This window comes from Microcebus murinus, chromosome 29 (genome assembly GCF_040939455.1).
Source record: "Microcebus murinus isolate Inina chromosome 29, M.murinus_Inina_mat1.0, whole genome shotgun sequence".
In the NCBI taxonomy this organism is placed as follows: domain Eukaryota; kingdom Metazoa; phylum Chordata; class Mammalia; order Primates; family Cheirogaleidae; genus Microcebus; species Microcebus murinus.
The window spans coordinates 1,973,667-1,993,079 of record NC_134132.1 but is presented as its reverse complement, the minus strand read 5'-3'; the positions used below and the strand labels follow the sequence as shown (position 1 = coordinate 1,993,079).

General features: G+C 40.1%; 1 protein-coding gene across 3 annotated transcripts in view; it reads right to left on the bottom strand.

The window, feature by feature from the left end:
• Positions 1-1,534: 1,534 nt before the first annotated feature.
• The window catches only part of PPP3CA (protein phosphatase 3 catalytic subunit alpha), a 298,091-nt gene continuing 280,212 nt past the window's right edge, over positions 1,535-19,413 (bottom strand). For 2 of the 3 annotated variants that reach the window (XM_020284523.2, XM_075998704.1), the window contains exons 11-14: positions 14,585-14,669; positions 9,193-9,290; positions 6,080-6,109; positions 1,535-2,982 (exon numbers count right to left, since the gene is read on the bottom strand). In XM_020284523.2, the coding sequence (XP_020140112.1) occupies positions 2,786-2,982; positions 6,080-6,109; positions 9,193-9,290; positions 14,585-14,669 (410 nt within the window). In that variant the 3' untranslated portion in view covers positions 1,535-2,785. The remainder of the gene's footprint in view (positions 2,983-6,079; positions 6,110-9,192; positions 9,291-14,584; positions 14,670-19,413) is intronic. The other variant, XM_020284525.2, reaches the window with a different exon arrangement.

Below are 19,413 nucleotides of genomic sequence, written 5' to 3'. Positions count from 1 at the left end.
GTGTGAGCACCACAGTGTTGACCGGTCAGTGCCAGTTCGATGGCGAGGACTCCTTGGAAAGCAGATGAAAATCCAGCGGAGTTTGAACCCCATGAGCGTTAAGTCACCCCGGGGGCAGGTGAAGGGGTGGGCACAGGAGGTGGGTGTTGCGTGTCTGTGTAGCAAAAGGTTCACCAGTGTGAGCACCTCAAGCGTTCTATAGTTTCTCTAAAAGCAAAGGAAATACATCTAATAGCTAATGATCTGGCAGTATTATCCCTTTTGGAGAAATAACTTCAGTTCTCTATTAATTTTTTGATAGACCAAACTAATATGCAAACATATACGGCATTATTTTCCTAACCACTGATCAGAAAGATCAAGCAATACTCACATCCACTGCTTATTTTAATGTCAAATGTTTATTTCTATGCCATAGTTGCCTCAGCACAATTTGTAAAAGAAAGGAATCCAAAAAAATGAATTTTTTTTTTGTCAGGATATTTTCTCCACAGTTATAAGAAAGAAAATAAACACCTTGGTACCAGCATTACCATTTCTTTCACATCATTCTAGTAAGTTGCATCTAAATATTTTCCTTGGATGTCAATTTTTTTTTTTTTAGGATGAAAAAATATCCACAGGAAAAAATGTTTGGATTCATTAAAATAAACTTGGGATAGTCTTTGTCAGAGAATATATCTAGAACATCTTTGTTTTGGTACACTCTATCGCTAATTGTCATAATCTTATTATTTTAATATAACAGGCATACTTTATTACATAAAACAAAGTGCACTAAAAATGAACAATGTTAGAAACAAACTGAAATTTGGTGTATCTTAAATCTTCGGGTGATTAGATAGTAGCTGAAGCGCGGGTTTACAAATTTCGGATTAATACAAATGCAACTCTCTTCTGTGATTAAAATGCACTTAGTAGCCTAATTCTTGTCGCTTTAGCAGATAGGGCGCCCAATACAACTGAAACAACCTGATAACAAGTTGATTTGTTTGTTTTTTTCAATGAAAAGGAATGCTCTGGTTTCTTTTCTGGCTCCCACGGATGTGGGGGCCAGAAGATGGCATTTGCTCTGTGAATAGACTTCTCCTGGCTGATCTGAGACACGAATCCCCCAAGGTCCTCACAGTGGAAGAGGCACCACGCTCAGATCACAGGCCCGTAGCAAGAGGCTGTCAGCCCCTGAGAGGCGGCGTGGGCCGGCACCGAGAAGACCATGGGGGCTGTGCACAGCAACGCCTTCAGCGACTCGGTGGAAGGATGAGAGTTCTGTAAGTTCATGCACATTTTATTGAGTAGTAATATAAAATGCTTTTTCTTTTTCATTGTTACAAGTGCATGCTTCGATTGCCAACATTTCAGAAGTCAAATTACAAAGGCAAGGCTTTAGGCTGTAGTGAATTACTTGGGCACTTATACAATTATTAAAAAATATGAATGGACTTTTGTTGTTGTTGTTTTCAGAATGAACCAGTTGTAACCCGTAACTGATATACAAAGGGAAAAAAGTGAAAAAAGTACATATTTTGTGGCACATGACAGAACAGAACGAAATAACTAAATTGTTATGACATTAACAGTTACCATGCATTTAGAGTTTCACATGTAACTACAAACTTATTTAAATTTCACAAGGTTTGCTAAACATGCTAACTATCTATGTGTGCACTGACAAGCTTATGTTAAAAACTTTTAAGAATACTCTCCCCTTTAGATTTTTTCAAAGCTTTTTTTGATTACAAAATTTCAAAGGCATTAAGCATTTTAGAGAATATAAAGTACGCCAGTATACACACACCTCCAGTACATGTCGGACCACTAAGCGCATTACAGTCCCATACAGGCCGATACAGCCAGTTTTTTTTCTTAAAAAACATGCATAGGCAGATTTTTTTTTTTTTACAGAATATAGATGCTTTATCACTTAATATGGTGTCTTGTTCACTATACTTAAAAATGCACCACTCATAAATATTTAATTCAGCAAGCCACAACCAAGACTTGATTTATCAACAAAAATCCCTAAATATAAACAGCAAAAAAAGATAGATGTAATTATTCCAGTTTTTTTAAACTTTAAAAGAAAAGATATTCATTGCCAAATTAATAAGATAAGTGTTATATGGAAAGAAGGGCATTCAAGCACACTAAATAAACCTGAGGTAAGCATAATCTGTACAAAATTAAACTGTCCTTTTTGGCATTTTAACAAATTTGCAACATTCTTTTTTTTTTTTTCTTTTTCTCTTTTTTTTTTTAAGACTGCCTAATTCAGTTTATAGCCATTGTCTGACAAGAGTAGCAAAACATTATCAATAAATAGTCCTTATTTAGTTTGTACATCATCTTGTTAAAAATGTTTGATGTCATCCATTTTTAGTGCTGCGACTGTAAACGTACAATAGAGTAAGAAATTAGACAAAGTTTTCATGTCCAGTAACAGAATAAAAGGCCTTTCATTAACCTACCTAGAAGTCCCCGATGCAGTAGGAAAACGTGTTCATTCCCCTAACATTGCAGTCTATTCTAGCGTTAGCTTTCTCTTTAAAATTTTTTCCCTATAAGCATTTTTAAAAGGCATACCCCAAAGAGGTGTTTAGTCACCACCCCCACCAAAATATAGATTTTTTATCTTTCTCCCTCGTTTTTCATGATAGTGTAAACTGAATCCAACTCCTGGCCCCAGAGCACACAAGCCACCGTCAGAGGCAAGAACACCCCACTGCTGGCCGCAGCCACCCACCACGCCCCGCAGCTCGGACGAAAGGACAGTGGCGGGAAGCGGTCACTGGATGTTGCTGCTGTTGCTGCCGTTGCTGTCCGTGCCGTTGGTCTCGGAGGCGAGGGCCTTGTTGATGGAGTTCAGGCTGGCGTCGGAGGGCAGGGCGTCTCTGCGCGGCGGCATCCGCTCGTTGATGCGGTCTAAGCCCTTGGCTTCCTCGAAGCTGGTGATCTTGTGTTGCGGAGAGAATCCTTTGATAGCTAAACAGAAAATCATTAAAGAAGAAAAAACAGGATTAGCTGGAGGAACGCGGAGAGTGGGCGGCGGCGGCAGGTGACACTAGAGGTTTCGCAGTGACAGGGTCCTTTAGTGGAGAACAGAGTGACGGACCTGCACGCCACACGACAGACTCCTTACCATACTTGGAGGTGACCGAAAGGCCCGAAAACAGCCAATGTCTCTTGCCAATCAAAGGGTCCTCTTGAAGTTATGAAGACGTAAGCATTTCTCTGATCTCCATGAAAGTTTGGTTTGGAAACAATCCAAAGTTGGGCATGGAAAGAGGAAAGTGGCTTCCAGGGACAGGCCTCTAGGACCAGCGTCCACTGGCCACACTGTCAGCGTGGTTACGCTCCAACACCCTCACCTAGACGGGCTGGTTTTGCTCTTCCACTGTGCTAGAATCGCTGCGCCTGTCATGCCTATAAGTCTAGTAAAGGGCTTGAAGCTGAAGCTAAAAGGAGCTAGAAAAGGAATGAGCAGGGCAACTGCCATGCCATCTCAGAATCCCAGAAAGACCTTATTGGCAAACAACTCAATGGTGGCATGAAAAAAGAAATTATAGACTCCCGTTTCCCCCATCAACTTTGGAAGTGCGTGGAGTGAGTGACAAGTTAAGAGAAACTCAGAAAAATCAAGATCAGGTCACTAAGTAGGAAAGCACTGTCTGCCCTTCAGCAGCGAACGGGTCAAACTGATGTTCATCTGGTTTCCATTACTGCCCACGTCAAGGAAAGCTCATCCTCAGTACATCGATGCACACATACGTGGTGGCTAGAGAATGCCTTTCACAAATTGTAGCAAAAACGAATTGGACTGGTTTTGGTCCTATTCAATTAAAATGTGGAATTCTCAAAGTGGGAACAGTGATATTTGATTTTCTTTTTTTAAATGGAATCCTTAGTGTGCTACAGAGATAAGTATTTGTGCAAGAAACTTAATGGTTTCCTCAGTGTGTGCGCCAACTGGCGAGCTACAAACAAAACCCGTGAATGGGGAACCAATGACATCAGTTTGCTTTATTCCCTGTGAAGTGCAAGCCAGGTATGTACGGGCCAATCACCAATGCCGAGCTGGACTGCATCTCCATGGCCGATTGGACAATTCCATGGCACCTTTATCCTCCCACCTTATTTGGGAAAAAAAGGAAAGCAGTTTCAAGGTGAAACTCTGCCAACCACTCCTACACAAATGTGCAGTGCCTTCATTAGTACGGATGAGATTCTTAAAAGATACATACAGCACAGTTGTTTCAAAACTCATCAAGCAATGAGAAATAGATTTTAACCCCCTCTGTATTTTCAAGGTTAGCATAATGGTGATTAGTCAACTGTGAGAGGAAGAAGATGGGGAAATGGGGAAAGACCAAGGCCCAAAGCAAAGCTTCTTAATTCTTCTCTGATTTAGTAATAAATTGCAAAGTAATAGAGCTGTCTGATGAGCACCCACCCTGAAAACTAACTCAATTATTTTGAGGGACCAAAAAAATGGCACAAAGTTGTACTCTACTCTTTTTCTAGACTACTGTGAATATAATTTCATTATAATTAGTAAATATAAAAGGTTTATCGTTGTAATTTATGAAGTGATTTTAGTAATTTAAATGGTAATAGTGGAATCTCTAGGTTTTAAAAGCCAATAGGGTGGGAGCGTAGAAATGAGAAATCTAGCTGGAATAACAGAGATTCTGGAATGGGGCTCCATTTCTAATCATTTTTGTCCATCCCGGTATGGAAGAACGTGCTCTGCTGTAGTTGCTGGTCAGACAATGGGTGTTAGCAATTTACATTGGTAGTATACTTAACACAACACAGAGTCACAGAAACCACAGAAAACAGCCAAACTATCAACAAGAATGCACACTGCAGATTAGAATTTGCCAAGAGGAATAGAGAATTCCCGCATAAATAGCAGTTTGTCCGCTGCTATTTAGGAAGCAGTTGTATTTTCTCTTACAGGGCTGCTATTTCCCTGCCGCGTCCAAATCACGTACGGATTGCGAGAGTCTACGGTGGCACTTTTGCATCATACCAAAGGACCATGTGCACACGTTTTTGGGAAAAAACAAAAAGTTATCTTGCAAGAACAAAATACAACTGAAGAATTTTGTTTTAAAGGGGAACTTCAAATTATTCTTTTTTTTTGAAATTTCCAGAGGATATGGTATGTAGAATATCAAAAACTACTTTGAGATGTAGCTCTCTCATCACCATGTCTTTAGAAAGCTCCCAAGGAAAGGGCAACTGCTAACGGGCCAACCCTACCTCCTGGAGCAGCGCTGGGACGCAGGAGGGGCGCGCTTCCCGCTGTCCCCGCAGCACCCCGCAGGTGCCCGGCAGGAGCAGGCCCGCGGGGGACATCCATCAATCGAGCGGTTGCCTGGCACCCACTGTTCTTGTTCTCGGCCACGTCCACAGCCACTAGATACTTCTGAACTCTTTAGACCATTGCGCTGGTGCTAGCTGTCCTGCTAATAGGTTAGAATTTGATGGGAGTACTAGAACTGCTGGTCTCATGCACAGCTGTCTCACGTTGGAATACTTTTTGGAGACATAAATTAATGTCGCACTACAACAAAGCACTGTTCAAATGAACATTTTTTTTCTTTTTCCTTTGGCTACAAACTTCTGAAGACTAGAATTAATAAAGCTATTTTTAATCTCTCCTTTTCATTGCTGCCTGAAAGTGACTGGAGGGAGGGACATGGTTCAGCTCAAGGAATATTGTCTTATATGCTATTCATCAAAACAGCTGCCATAAGCCCCACCCCACATCATTCGAGATACATAATCCTTGTGTTTTCTGTGATTGTACTTAGGTTCATTGTATACAAAAGTCAAACATAAGCTTTAAGGGAAAAAAAAAAAAAACGAACAAACAAACCATAGAAGGACATTTTCCCCTTTAAAGCAAGAACATTTTGGTTAATACTGAGCCACAACTGTTAGCTCGACACCCACACACTCTGTACAAGCTACAGCAAAAAAAAAAAAAAAAAGAAAAGAAAAAAAAAATGAATACACCCAGCAGAGCCCTTGTCTGTTGCGGGTACAACAGAAAGGGGACTGGCCAATTTACCTTCATCAGCCTCAATAGCCTCAACAGTAGCTGAAGAGAAGAAAGGGGGTGCAAAATGAATGAGAAAAATGAGCAGAGGATTTTTTTTAACTCTAAGAACAAATCAGTGACGATCAAAGGAGCTAAGAGAACTAATGTTCCTATAAAGTGCTGGATTCTGGCACAGACAACAAAACAGAAATGCTAAAAAGAAAGAAAAAAAACACCACAAAAATAATACGTTTAATTTATGAACTGGATACACTTATCTGGATGAATTGCTTTGGTTTTTGCCCACTAAATAAATGAAAAAACAATTAACCCTTTAGGAAAATACCAAGGAAAAATTCTCTTACTTGGATTGAATTATAACAGATTCTGTAAATATAAAATGTGCTTTTGACTTACTCAGAGTACTGTAAAACCTTTGCTACACACTAGGTGATTTACAGTTTAAAAATGCTAGACAAAATGGTAGGACTTTAAGCAGTGCCATAATGTCAGGGGAATAACTCACACTATTCGATATTAAACGGCACTATTTCCTAATGCAACGGAAAGCGGGGGGTCGCAAATTTAAAGGAAAAATAAAATCAGTGAGTCTAAGTTGATAATGCATGTGACTCTTAAAGACAAACTCGGCATGTTTAGATGTGGTGGTGAGGGGTGGGAAGAGGGTGAGGCAGAAGGGAAAATGAAGGAATGATATAGTCTGGACTTCTTCTGTCAGGCAGCCCAGTTTACAATAAGTTTTCTTTTCTTTAGTAGAGTATCATTTTTGGAAGTGAAATTCTTAAAACATTACAAATCAAGTGGTAACAAGCCAGTAGTGGTAATAATTCCATCAGCACTTTTAAAGAATAGGCAGCCTAAATACTGAAAACTCATATATCTACATATGAAGTTTCCTATAAATCTACTGAAATAGCATATTCCAGGGGCAGAACTGTAAAAGCCCACTGCTTTATCAGAAATTTTTATGATAGGGTTAGGGTCTATCTATATGTTTCACCATATAGATGTATAAGTCTTTCTATGTTATTAAGGGCTAACTGTTAATGAAATGTTAAAATGCCAAACTTCTCTGTAACTCCAGAATTTTTAATATTAAAATTCTACCCCTTGACTTTAATTTGTACTTTTCTTATAATTCAAGGTTTTAAAACTATGGCAACTGCCCAGTGTGCATTATAACTTACTTCTAGTGCATTGTAGATTCTTTATGATAAAAATGGAGAATGGTTACCACCAAGGAGAAGAGCTAAGTAGCAAAGCTTTAAGTAGCTTCCCCCTTCAGACAATCTGAAGGGCTCTGAATGAATTCTTAAGTTGTATTAATGTATGTGGTTTAAAATATATACTAAGTTCTCAAATTCTCAGGACGAATAAGATTCCAACCCTTAAGTCTTTTATGTGTGTTTGAGCTCAACACAGAATAACACAAACCAATGAATTTCAAATAAAGTAAAAAAAAAAAATCTTAATAACCTAAGATAAATACAGATAAAAATCTGGAAATGAAAGAAAAAATTGGAAAAACTTAAGCAACTTAAGTTTAAAAGGAAAGCAAAAATCTGGAAGCACACCAGCACTCACATACTAGAAATATGTACTGCCCACTACTGAATGTATCTTTCTAAAGCCACCATGGTCCATGTTTCTGACAATATGCTTGCTATGCCTTCAGATGTGCTTATCAGAAACTGCAAATCTCAGTCGATGAGGTAGAGGGTACACTTTGTGCATGTAAACAATCCATTTATACTGATGTTTTAGTGAGCATATTTACTTTGGTGGGAAAACTTCTGTGTTTTTGTAAAGCTATTAAAATAATTTCTAGCCATAAATTTAAAGGGGGATTTACTTCAATACTGTGTATTTTCTTACCATCAATCAAATATTTTTGTCTTTTTGTAAAAACTCAAAGATAATGGTTTTGGAATAAATTCATCTGAAAATAAAGAAATTACTGTGATACTGCTAGCATGTGATCACTTAGCAAGACCATATTCATGAAGCTGATCATTGCTCTTTATGTAGATGAGGTGTATTTAAACAACATAACCATAAGAATAACTGCATCTTTTAGATTCAAGGGGAGGGATAGAAAAGAAAATATAAAAGATTCAAGGAAAGACATAGAAAAATAAGCAAGAGGCTGAGTTTGTTTTGAAAATGTTATGCATATTTGTTTTCATTTTTTTCTGATACAGTCTAATCTAATAGCAAAATTTCCATAAGGTATTGTTAAAAATTATACTCTAGTTAATGAAAATATTAGTTAAAATCAATAACAAAATAAAAATAACAAAAGTAAAAGGGTGTACAGAACTGTGCTGTCTAACACAGTAGCTACTAGCCACATGTGGCTATTTAAATAAAATTTAATAAAAATTAGATAAAATAAAAAGATTAATTTCTTAGTTGTACTAGTTATATTTCAAATTCTCAATAGTCGTATGCAGCTTCTGTACAGATACAGAAATTTCCATCATCACAAAAAGTTCTGCTGGACAGCACCGGTCTAGAAAGCTATGTATTTTAACACAAAATCTCTAATTTAAAGGCAATGCTATTTATATTTCAAAAATAAAGTGTGGTTCTGCCTAGTTGCTTATGTTTTGGATTGATAAGCCAGAGAAAAGACACACGTGGCTCCCAATTTCTATTCAAGTGGATAAGGAAATTATCTTTTTAAAATATTCTTCTTCTATTCTACACTAAAATCTAGACTTACAGGTATGTATTGGTTTATGTGCATGTGCTTATCAAATAGATAACCAGAATATCTATTAAAAATTTAGTTAAAAAATTGTTTTTGTCAACTGATTGGCTCAACGTAGTCAAACCTACTGTGCGTGCAGGCAGCCCAGAGAGCTGTCTGGTGGATCTGTGGATTAATATGTAAATGAGGGAACGGGAAGGTGGGGTAGAGACCACATCCGGAGAGTGAAGGAGCTATCTATCCTGTTGGACGTGACTGATTCAACTGACTGGGGTCTCAGCTCTTCTCCCAGCCGACAAGAAAAGAACTGAAGACCAAGACGGAGCTTGCATGAATGAACAGATCAGGGCTCTAAGGACACACTGGCTGAGATGCCCGGGCACGCGGCCGCACCAACCCGCCCGCTTACCGCTTTGCAGGGTTTGCTTCCCTCCAGAAAGCACGCCGCTGGGGAGCATGCCAGTCGGGGTCAGGCCTTTCAGCGTCAGCACACTCTCACTCTCTTCTCTGCAAGGCACACGGAGAGGGGCATTAGCTTTCACTTTCTCTTGTGAAAAAGAAGTGTCTTGCAGGAAAAAACACACAGAAGAACCCAGAGTCCTATCTTGGTCCTCTGGATCTCTTTTTTCAACATAGCATATTTTAATACATTTATATGGAGGTAATGACACCTAAATGACTGCTTCGATAGAGTTTACACCATTCAACTGTGGAGGTTCAGTCTCTTCTGAGTAGTGAAGACGGAAACAATTCTCATTTTATAATCAGGCATTATAGTACAAAGTATTTGTCGTGCATGCTCCACGACACCAATAAACATGACAAAAGTGAGCCACAGAGCTGATGGAAGTTTTTCAGCCAATGCTCAGCAAAAACAAGTGGAACTGAAAGAAAACCAGAGAGTGTACCAGAGATTAAAAAAAAAAATCTGATGTATGGATTAGGAAATCAGGAATTACATTCAGGGGAGTTTTAGAAACTAAGGAATTTAGGAATTTTGACATTACATGAAAAACATGCAAAATAATGGCAATTAACCAATAAGCCCTGGTAAAATTTCCCAGCTTTTATTTTTCAGCCACTTTTCCACTGATTTGCTAATAAAAAATTATTTTTATTACACAGCACGACAACTGTTTTACAAACAGTTTTAAGTATATCATGTCATTATATTTATTAATTACTTGATAGACTAATCATTTTGATTAATACATCTTAATGATTACATAACCATGAAATAATAACCACCTCATATGCTCCCACACAGCAGACACTGCAGCCCCACCTAACCAGAAACAAATGCTCATTATATACATACATAATGTTTACTGCGCACAACTGCCTACTCCACGTCTTCACAAAGCTGTCTAATACTTCCCATCCCAGACAGCATTCCTGAACTCCTCTCAAACCTGCTGCCTCCACGATCTGTCTGCAACTCAGAAATCGGCAATTCCATTTTTTCGTTAGGAGTAAAGGATTACCCCTTAACTCCTATTACCCTGTCTCATTCCACATGCACTTCATCAGCCAATTTTGAGGGGTCTACCCCCAAAATATTTTGAGTATCTAACCACTTCTCTACCTACTACTTCATCTCTTTGGGAAATAGCTTTGTTGAGATATAATTACTACAGCATACAATCCACCTGTTTAAGGTCCATAGTTCAGTCAGTGGTCTTTAGCATAGTCACAGAGTTGTAGTAATGCAACCACCACCACTAGCAATTTTAGAACATTTTCATCACTCCCCAAAGAGACTTCGTACCCACTAAGCAGTCACTTCCCATTTCCTTCAGCCTACGTAACTCCTAACCGCTTTCTGTAGATTTGTTTCTTCCGGACATTTCATGCAACGAATTCGTATATGCAGTCATACAAAATACGGTCTTCTGGGGCTGCTTCCTCCCGCTCGCCACCAGCCCCTCCTACCCGGAGTGCAGCAGCCTCCGGAAGGGCCTCTCTGCTCCATGCCTGTCACACTCTGACCCCCTCCGCACACAGCTGTCCTCGGCGTGGCAGCCAGGTGAGCGTTTTAATACCTACGCCTGATCTTGTCACTACTGGAGCCGAAACTCTCTAACGGCTTCTCTCCTCCACATGGGCGAAAGGCTAAGTCTTTAGCAGGTTCCACAAGGGCCTTAAAAAACTAGCCCTCAACCCACGCTCTCCAGTGTGCTGGGAGGAAATGGAGTCCAAGACATGGGTTTCCTACGTGGCTGCCTTAAGCCCATAAACTATTTTTTTTTTTCAGACAGAGTCTTACTCTCTTGCCCAACCTCAAACTCCTGGGCTCAAGCAATCCTCCTGCCTCAGCCTCCTGAGTAGCTGGGACTACAGGCATGTGCCACCATGCCCGGCTAATTTTTTCTATATACCCTTTTAGTTGGCCAATTAATTTCTTTTTATTTTTAGTAGAGACAAGGTCTTGCTCTTGCTCAGGCTGGTCTTGAACTCCTGAGCTCAAACGATCCTCCCGCCTTGGATTCCCAGAGTGCTGGGATTACAGGTGTGAGCGCCCAGCCACATAAACTATTTTAAAATGACCCACCTTCCTAGGTCCTCTTCCTTAGATAGCAGACAGCATGCTCTCAATCCCTAGTGCCTGTGATTGAACATTCTTAGAATATTTCCTCTCTCTTATAACTCCTTGCCTTATAGGTAAGAGTTCTGTTCTTGTGGCAAACAACAGAAATCTATTCTGGCTGATGTTAACAGGAGAGAGATGCATAAAGGGGTATTAGGGAGCTTAGAGAATCAGAGAACCGAGCTTGAATGCTCTCCAGCCAGAGTCCCTCTGCCCTTCCCACGGCGGGCCAGCCCCAGGAAAGCTGCCACTGCTGTTCTGAGCTCACGCTGGCGCCGCATGGAAGCTCTCCGGTTGTTGCTGGCCCCTTGCTTTCACACCTGGCAGAGCGACCGCCTTCCCTGCTGGCTGCTTCCTCCCAGTGCTCTCGTTGAGAGACAGAACAGCCTCCCGTGTGTCTGTCTGATGGGCAAATCCTAGGCAATGCCTGACCTCACCTGCAAGGGCTGCTCACAGGCGGTTTTCTGGTTCCCTTAGGAAGTGTTGCAAATTTCCAAAATGTAAGAAACATGCTGGGCCACTATGCCCGACGAATGTGTACCGCCATCCACACTGATTTAATATATTCTACTTCCCCAAATTCCTTATTGTTTGTCCCTTCCTTTGCATTTCTCCTCCCAAGCCTGCTCTGGCCTTTTGCTTGAATTGCTGCAATAGCTTCCTAAAATATTTTCTCTGTTACCGATAAGTCGCCTTGCCAGCCAGTCTTCACATTCCCACGATCATACGCAGTGAAACATGGGTTCAGAGCACGCCTCTCATCCCATGAAAATCATGCCCTGACCCCTCATTGCCTAGCACAAAATTGCAAGTATTTTTCTGTGGTTTTTGAGGCACTCATAGATCTGAACTTAAATACATTTTCAGCCTCATTTTTCGCTAGATTCCTCACTCGCCTTCATGTCTTTTACTGTCCAGCCCGTTTACATACTTAGAATCCACCATAGACGACTAGTAATATTGAGAATTCACGCCAGTCTACACTGCTCACTTTCAAGGCGGACTCGCATTAGTGCTGTCCCCGAGTGAGCCAGTCTGGACGCGCGGCTTAGCCTCTCGTGTCGGACACCTCAGAGCAAAGCGAAGTCACCCTGACCTCACGAGTGTCCTGTGCAGATTACTGTCCAACATGCATGGCACGGGGCATGACGAGTGGCTCTTAGCAAGTGCCCCATAAAAGGATGTCACTATTACCGGTCTTAGGACCGCGGAACTGTGCTCCTGATAATTTGTCCGCCTCCGCGAATGTCCTCCCCACGATTCTCCGCCTACTGACCCGGCTCACGCCTCCCAGTGTCCCCCCAATGCCAACCCGCCACGCACAGGCAGGAAAGACAGGACTCCTTCCTGGCCAGGGCCACGGCAGGGCACCTGCTCACGTGCTCGCAGCACACTTCCTGGTCTTATGGTAGCTTACTATCTACACATCTCTCATTCCAATTTGCTATCTGCACTGCCTGACTCAGTTTATGGTGCCTATTTAATGCTCAATGATTACTGAGCATAACTTACTCTTCTCTCGCCATGCTCCCTCTATATTCTGTGAATATACTACAGATGCTTTTGTTATAGGAAAACAATAATATATACTTTGTTTTTATTTGCTACCGATATGTGCAATCTTAACTCACTGATCATCACTGGGTTCGAATAATCCGTTTCTCACGGAATAGCTCATGGAAATGCTAGAGCTGTTTTTACGTCCCCTCAGAGACTTGGGATAGAAAAAGAAATAAGAGAATTTATTGGTAAGTCTAAAGTACAATAAAGAAGCAAGTTTCACTCAGGATACCCACTGGGCTTATGCTCTTCACATAGTCCTTTGCCCCCATAGGACATTGTGTAGCCACACGGGCCTCCTCCTGGTCCTTAAACTGCTACTTTGTTCCTGCTTGGGGACCTGTGCCCCTGCCATTCCCTGCGCCTCGACCTCTTTCCCCACTTCTTCACAAAGGTCACCCACCACTGCTCGGATCTTTGTTGATCACATACCAAAATCCGTGTCCTATCTCCGTTGCTGTTCCCCTACATGGCCTTATTTTTTTTTTTTCTTCATGGTACCTAATCAATGCTTTAAATTTTATTATACTTATTGCATGAATGACTAAGTCCTGCAAGTGCAGCTAGAAATGAGGAGCAACAGAGCGAAGGCAGCCTCATTCATCAGCTGCGGGAGCCACGCTGCTCTATTTCTAGCTTGTCGTGGGGTCCCGGCCACCGCAGAGCCACCCGGCTTTCATGTGGCGCCTTTGAGGAAGCATGGTGATGCTTTCATCCTTCTCGTGGCTGCCTGCTCTCTGTGCCAGCCATTTAGTGCCTCTGCGGTGACTGCGCCAGGAGTAGGGCAGGAATAGCAAGAGCAGAAATCAAAAGAGCCAGTGGAGTCGCTACTCTATGAGAAAGAGGTGAGGCAGAACTTGGCAAAAATTAGATTATTAAATTACACCACTGTAGATACAATACTTCCTAAGCTATTCCCATTTTCCTTTGTTAATGTGTGTAGCAGAGCTGACTGTATACTCCTCACATATAAACACTCCATAATTTAAAGCAATCTTTTGAAGAGAAATATAGTTACTTTATGTTATCTAGAAATACATAACGAATTGAAGTAAACTGTAGTGAATTTCCTTTAAGAAAATATTTGTTTTCCAAATCCATGCTTAATAGTAATAGAATCATTCATGACCTACTTAAAATTATACTGCTATATGGAAATTGAAACATTAAGTAACTTTTTTTCTCTCAATTATTAAAATAATAGTCACTCGAACAGCTTTATGGCTGATGTTCATTTCCTAGAAATCTAGCGAAATGCATGTGACAGATTCATCTTTTATCACAGAGCCAGAATGAAAAACAGAGAGGATTACAACAACTTTTCCTGTTTGCTAAGATGTTCAACCTGTTCGAAATAAACGCTCTAAAGTCCTGCAGCAAACAGAGGAATAAAATGTGGTGCAACATTTCCAGATGCTTTCTCTGCAGAAACGGTTTGGGAGTCTGCAACTTAACTGAAAGAGTGAGGGACTGACAATGCGCTCATTGAATTTAATTTTCCTCCTTTACTTTTCAATTTAAAAGAAAAAATAGTAGGTGAAGAAAGGCAAATGTTTTCCAGTAAAACATTTAAATTACCAGGTTACAACATTAAAATATTTGTTAAATGACACCCAATAAAATTCAGACCAGAACCAGAGGAACAGCGACGCACCTGAGGACCGAGAACACCCTGGCCATCTTGCCGATGGCGCGGATCTTGTTCCGGATCACCTCCTTCCGCGCTGCAGCCGTCGCTCCTGCGTGTGGAGACAGAGGGTTCAGCTTTAAAATGCAACACCGAAAAAGGCAGTGACTTCTTATCTAATTGTAAGCTCACAAGTTACATACATATATAACAGACTGCAGTAAGCAAAATCAGTGTTTTTTCTCATAAAAGGATTTATCTGTAAATCAAATTTGAAAATCCATACTTTTTGTTTTGTTTTGTTTTACCCTTTGGAGTTACGTGATGCAGCAGGACCAGTTGGCTAGAGCCCCGTGTTGCATTTTTGTAGCATAACACAGGTGCACACACAGCGCTGAACCCTGACAGCCTCAGTGCCTGCTCTAACCCATCAGTGTCTACCCCTCAGTCTAGCAAGCCCACTGTGGTCCTGTGCTCTAAAGTTTTACTTATTTGGCAGTTAAGGCATTAGAGAAAAAGGTTTAAGGGTATCTTGACATATACAGGCATTCACTTCAGTTAGTATACTGTTTTCTAGAATAACACTGTTCAAAATAGACTCATTACTGTGATGTTGAAAACTGGAATTTTTCTTATGAAAGTCCAAAGCATCAATAATGAAAAAGTACAATACAAAATAATACATATGAAACCACAATATTCAGTTACAGTTCAAACTAAAAATTACTAACTACATGCGGCTGCTTCATTTTATGTTTTGCATTTGGGCCCCTAGTTCATTCTTATTTAAACTGGTACCTGCTGAGAAAAAGGTCCACCACTTCTTCTAATTTGTTGTCAAGTGTTTTAAAAATAATTTTAATTGATTTTTAATTGTGAGACATTGTGATGGCCAAAAGGCTGTGAAAATACCAAATGTATCTCGTTCCTTCTCCTAAGTTTGTGATGTAAATATTCCAAGACTCCATGCTTGAATCACTTAGCAAGAGAGTATGATTGTGCAGAAGACAGGGAGACGGAGAGAAAACAGTAGGAACGCACAAGAATGTAGCTTCCGTGACAGTTCATGGTGAAGATGGTAGGCACTGGGGGTGTATTTTCTTATCCAAGACTTAAAACTTAGGAAACACCTACGATGCCACTTTAGCTAGAAGTAATGGAGACATCTGATTCAAGTTCACATTTTAAATGCCTATTTGCAATCAGCAAGGAGCCAGGTATGCTGCATGCTTCAGCAGAAGTTTGTCTATGTTCAGGCTGCAGTATTTCCAGCCAGCATGACTGAACAGCGGGCCTGTGGCTTATCTTTGGTGGAGTGTAACATTTGAGCCATTCAAAATCCACGCCTTTGACCGTCAATACTCGAGAGGGCCCCACAGCTGCAAAGAACAACTTCTGAGCTTTCCTGGGGGAGGTGGGTAAGGAGTTAACTGGAAAATCACTAATCAGGTGGAGGCAGTTTCCGACCCATCTCTTCTAATTGAGTCCCCTTCTCTTCTATTGGTACAAAGAAAACATGCATTGGGGGGAAGAGTTAGTGAGTCACTGGCTTCTTCTACTCCAGTCTCTGTGCTGGGAAGATTACTTTGGGAAACTGCTTTTTCAAAAGTTATCCTTTGAAGTGATCAAAGTAGGGAGCCTCTTAATTCCCTATATTCCTCGGAATATCATTTATATTATTTAATGGTCAGAAGCCATTTGTTTTAGCATCTGATACTCTTTCATCTTCTGGTTGGTTCATGAGTGCTAAAGAAAAAAGTGGAAAACTGATGAACTGGATTTAGTGAGAAATGACAGCACATGGTTTGCATTTTACTGCTGTGTAAAAAAGTTACACATGAGTCTCTCTGGGTAAATTTTACCACTTATTACATTTTCCAAATTAAAAAGTATCAATCTACATAGGTTATTGTTACTACAAACATTTCCTTTTTTAATTATGTTTTTAAATGATACTACATGAACTTTAACAAATCCATTTTATTTTTTCTTCAACCCTCAAAGTATATTTGGAGAAGTAAAAAAAAAAAAAAAAACAGAAAAATTCCTCTCTTCTTAAGATTTTTTATAATCCAAAGTACAATGGAGAAGTTATCCCTTTTATACGTTATATGGGACTTTATAGAAAGTGTTAATGCAAGCAGATTGCCTTTCTTATTCTACTGCCTCTAATAGATATATTACGAAACATTCCTTTCATATAATGCCAAAAATGTTCCCAATCCAAATGAACAGTGTAAGTCACATAATTTGCTCAGAGACTGCATTCTATAAGTAATAATTGGTGTACATGTTGGTCTTTTAATCTGTGATATGAGCAAATTTTCTGACATTTTTAGAAGGAAAAATTTCTACTGTTTCCCTTAGAGGACTTTTATGAATACAATTTAGAATCTTTTTCATCATTTGATAGGGGGCAAACACACCCTAACATTTCTACAAGGAAGAAAACCTGCAGCAACACACGCAATTGAATGGCTGGAGAAATGGCCTCTGCTCTTCTTTCCACTCCAATAAGTTGAAAACACAATGGGCCACTTTGCCTGGGGGGGTGATTTTCCGAGGTGAGACTGGTGTCTCACAGTGATCCCCAGAGTGTGTGCACGGGCCAGCAAACAGGCTTTCTCCTGCCTTCTCTCTGACTTGAAAAGCAGCCCCCATTTTTGTCTATTTTCTCCTCTCTTGTGGCGATCGCACCGTGGCAGGTGCCTCCCGCACACCCACTGGCAGGACGCACTATTGTCAGCGGTCCTGCCTACAGATGGGCCGAGTCACCTGCATCCACGTGGGAGGAAGCTGTTCTCTACCCTGGGCATTCTGGTGACCAGGCAAAACCATCAGCTCTCAGCCGTATGTTCTTTGAGTTCCTACTGTGCTGGCCAACACTGGAGGTGAAAGTGAGGGGGTGGAGGATCCCTGCCCCAAACCTTATTCTGAGTCTGTAACAGTATTTATTGTCTGCGATTTATAATTAAGATTCTTCATACAACAAATTATCCCCTAGGAACCATCTAAAAGTCTGAATTCTCTGCGCCTGGATTTTAGATGATTAATGACCAAGAGGCTACTATAAATACAGTTTTGTTTTGTTTTGTTTTTGCAGTGGGTTGGCAAGTAAGTTCCTTACGGTGGTCTCTCTACACATGCATTTTCAGTTATTCAGTCCAATGCTGCTTTCAGTCTAACACGTGCTATGACCACTCTATGTTTAATACGCCCTGCCCAGCTGACCCGATTAACGCAGGGGTAACAACGTGCTAAGTAAGGGAGAAGATTCTGGCACAATCCAACAAACAGTAATGGCCAGATCGTGAAGTCAACCCAATGGCCACAAAGAAGAGAAAGTGTGGGAGAACTCCAAAACTGGTGACTGTATTTAGGAGCACAACAAGAAATACAGCAAGGAGTGTTCAAAATGTCTAGAAATGAAATTGCATATATTTAAGAGAAATGAGAAGGGTAAAATATAAACTCAAATAAGTAAAAAATATACAAAAATAACCTCACAGAAATTCCATGAAAGGATTTGCGCAAACCACGACCAGAACAACGAAATGTAAAACATTAAGTTGGAAAAGAAGGGAAATAAATTATGTAGAACTGTGCTTCTTAGCTCAATGTGAACTGATGATCAGAAAAATGTTCAAATAAAGATTAAACTTTAAATGTAAATGCCCACATAGCATTTCTTGTATTTTCAGATCAAATGAATTAATAGAGAACACATAATATTCTGCTTTATGTATACACAGATGTGCTCCCAATAAATGGTGAATCACAGTATGTTGTCGTACTCTTAAGAAAAAATGTTCTCTTTTAAAAATTTCTCAATCTAGGTAATTAAGAAGTGTTATCACTTTTAAAAATAAAATTAAAATATAGTTACTCAAAAAGTCAAATAACCTGACCGTAGATAGTTAAGAAGAGAAATTAGAAATTAGTCTTTTAATTTTATCCTAGAAATTACCTTCAACATTTTCCAGATAATCAAAATCAAAATTAGGTCATACCACACATCTGTAATCTTACAAAGATTAAAAATACACAAATTATCTGGATTAATATGTAAACGAATTTAAAAGAGGTGAACAATAGCAGTATAGAATTAAGGTCAGATGTAAATGTCCCAGTATACTGTATTTAGTATTGCTAGTCCTGGTTTTTGGTAGTTTCCAGAGATCATTAAAACTCTTTTTCCAAAACTTATATTCCATTATAAATCCTCACAGTTTATAATTAAATAGAAACACCAAATGCATGTTTTTCAGAATTTTACTAGCTACAACATGCAAACATGATGTCATATTAAATATTCTTGGTACTATTCTGTGTAAATTGTGGAAACGTACCACAGTAGCTCAAATTAAAATTCAGCATACTAAATAATGAAGGCACACGAAATATCTTTTACATGGAAACTGTGCTAATTATATTTCATTAGAAATAATATAATCACTTATTTCAACATGGAAGTCCCAGACTGAAAAGCAGTTTTTTCTTATATATGTTTAAAAAATTAATAATTTTAAGTAAAATTTCATTTTGTGTGTCCATTCCAATACCGATCACTTCTTTTTTGGGTCTCTCTTTTCAACTCTTGAGATCTTCTTTTATGCCTGGGGTGCCATGCTACTATTTCCAGGATCTAAGCAAGCGCGCACACCCAGTTTCCTCAAAGTGGGGGAGGCTGGAATACAGACCGAGGGAGTCTTTAAAGATTTCCTTTTAACAGGCGTCCTTCCCGCCCTTAACTGGGCATGCTGCTGACCTCTCACGACATCTGAAGGTGCGTGTGCCAGGTGGCCTGCTAAGGGAGCGCTGTGTCCCCACAGGGTGGGGTCGGCCTCAGGAAGGAA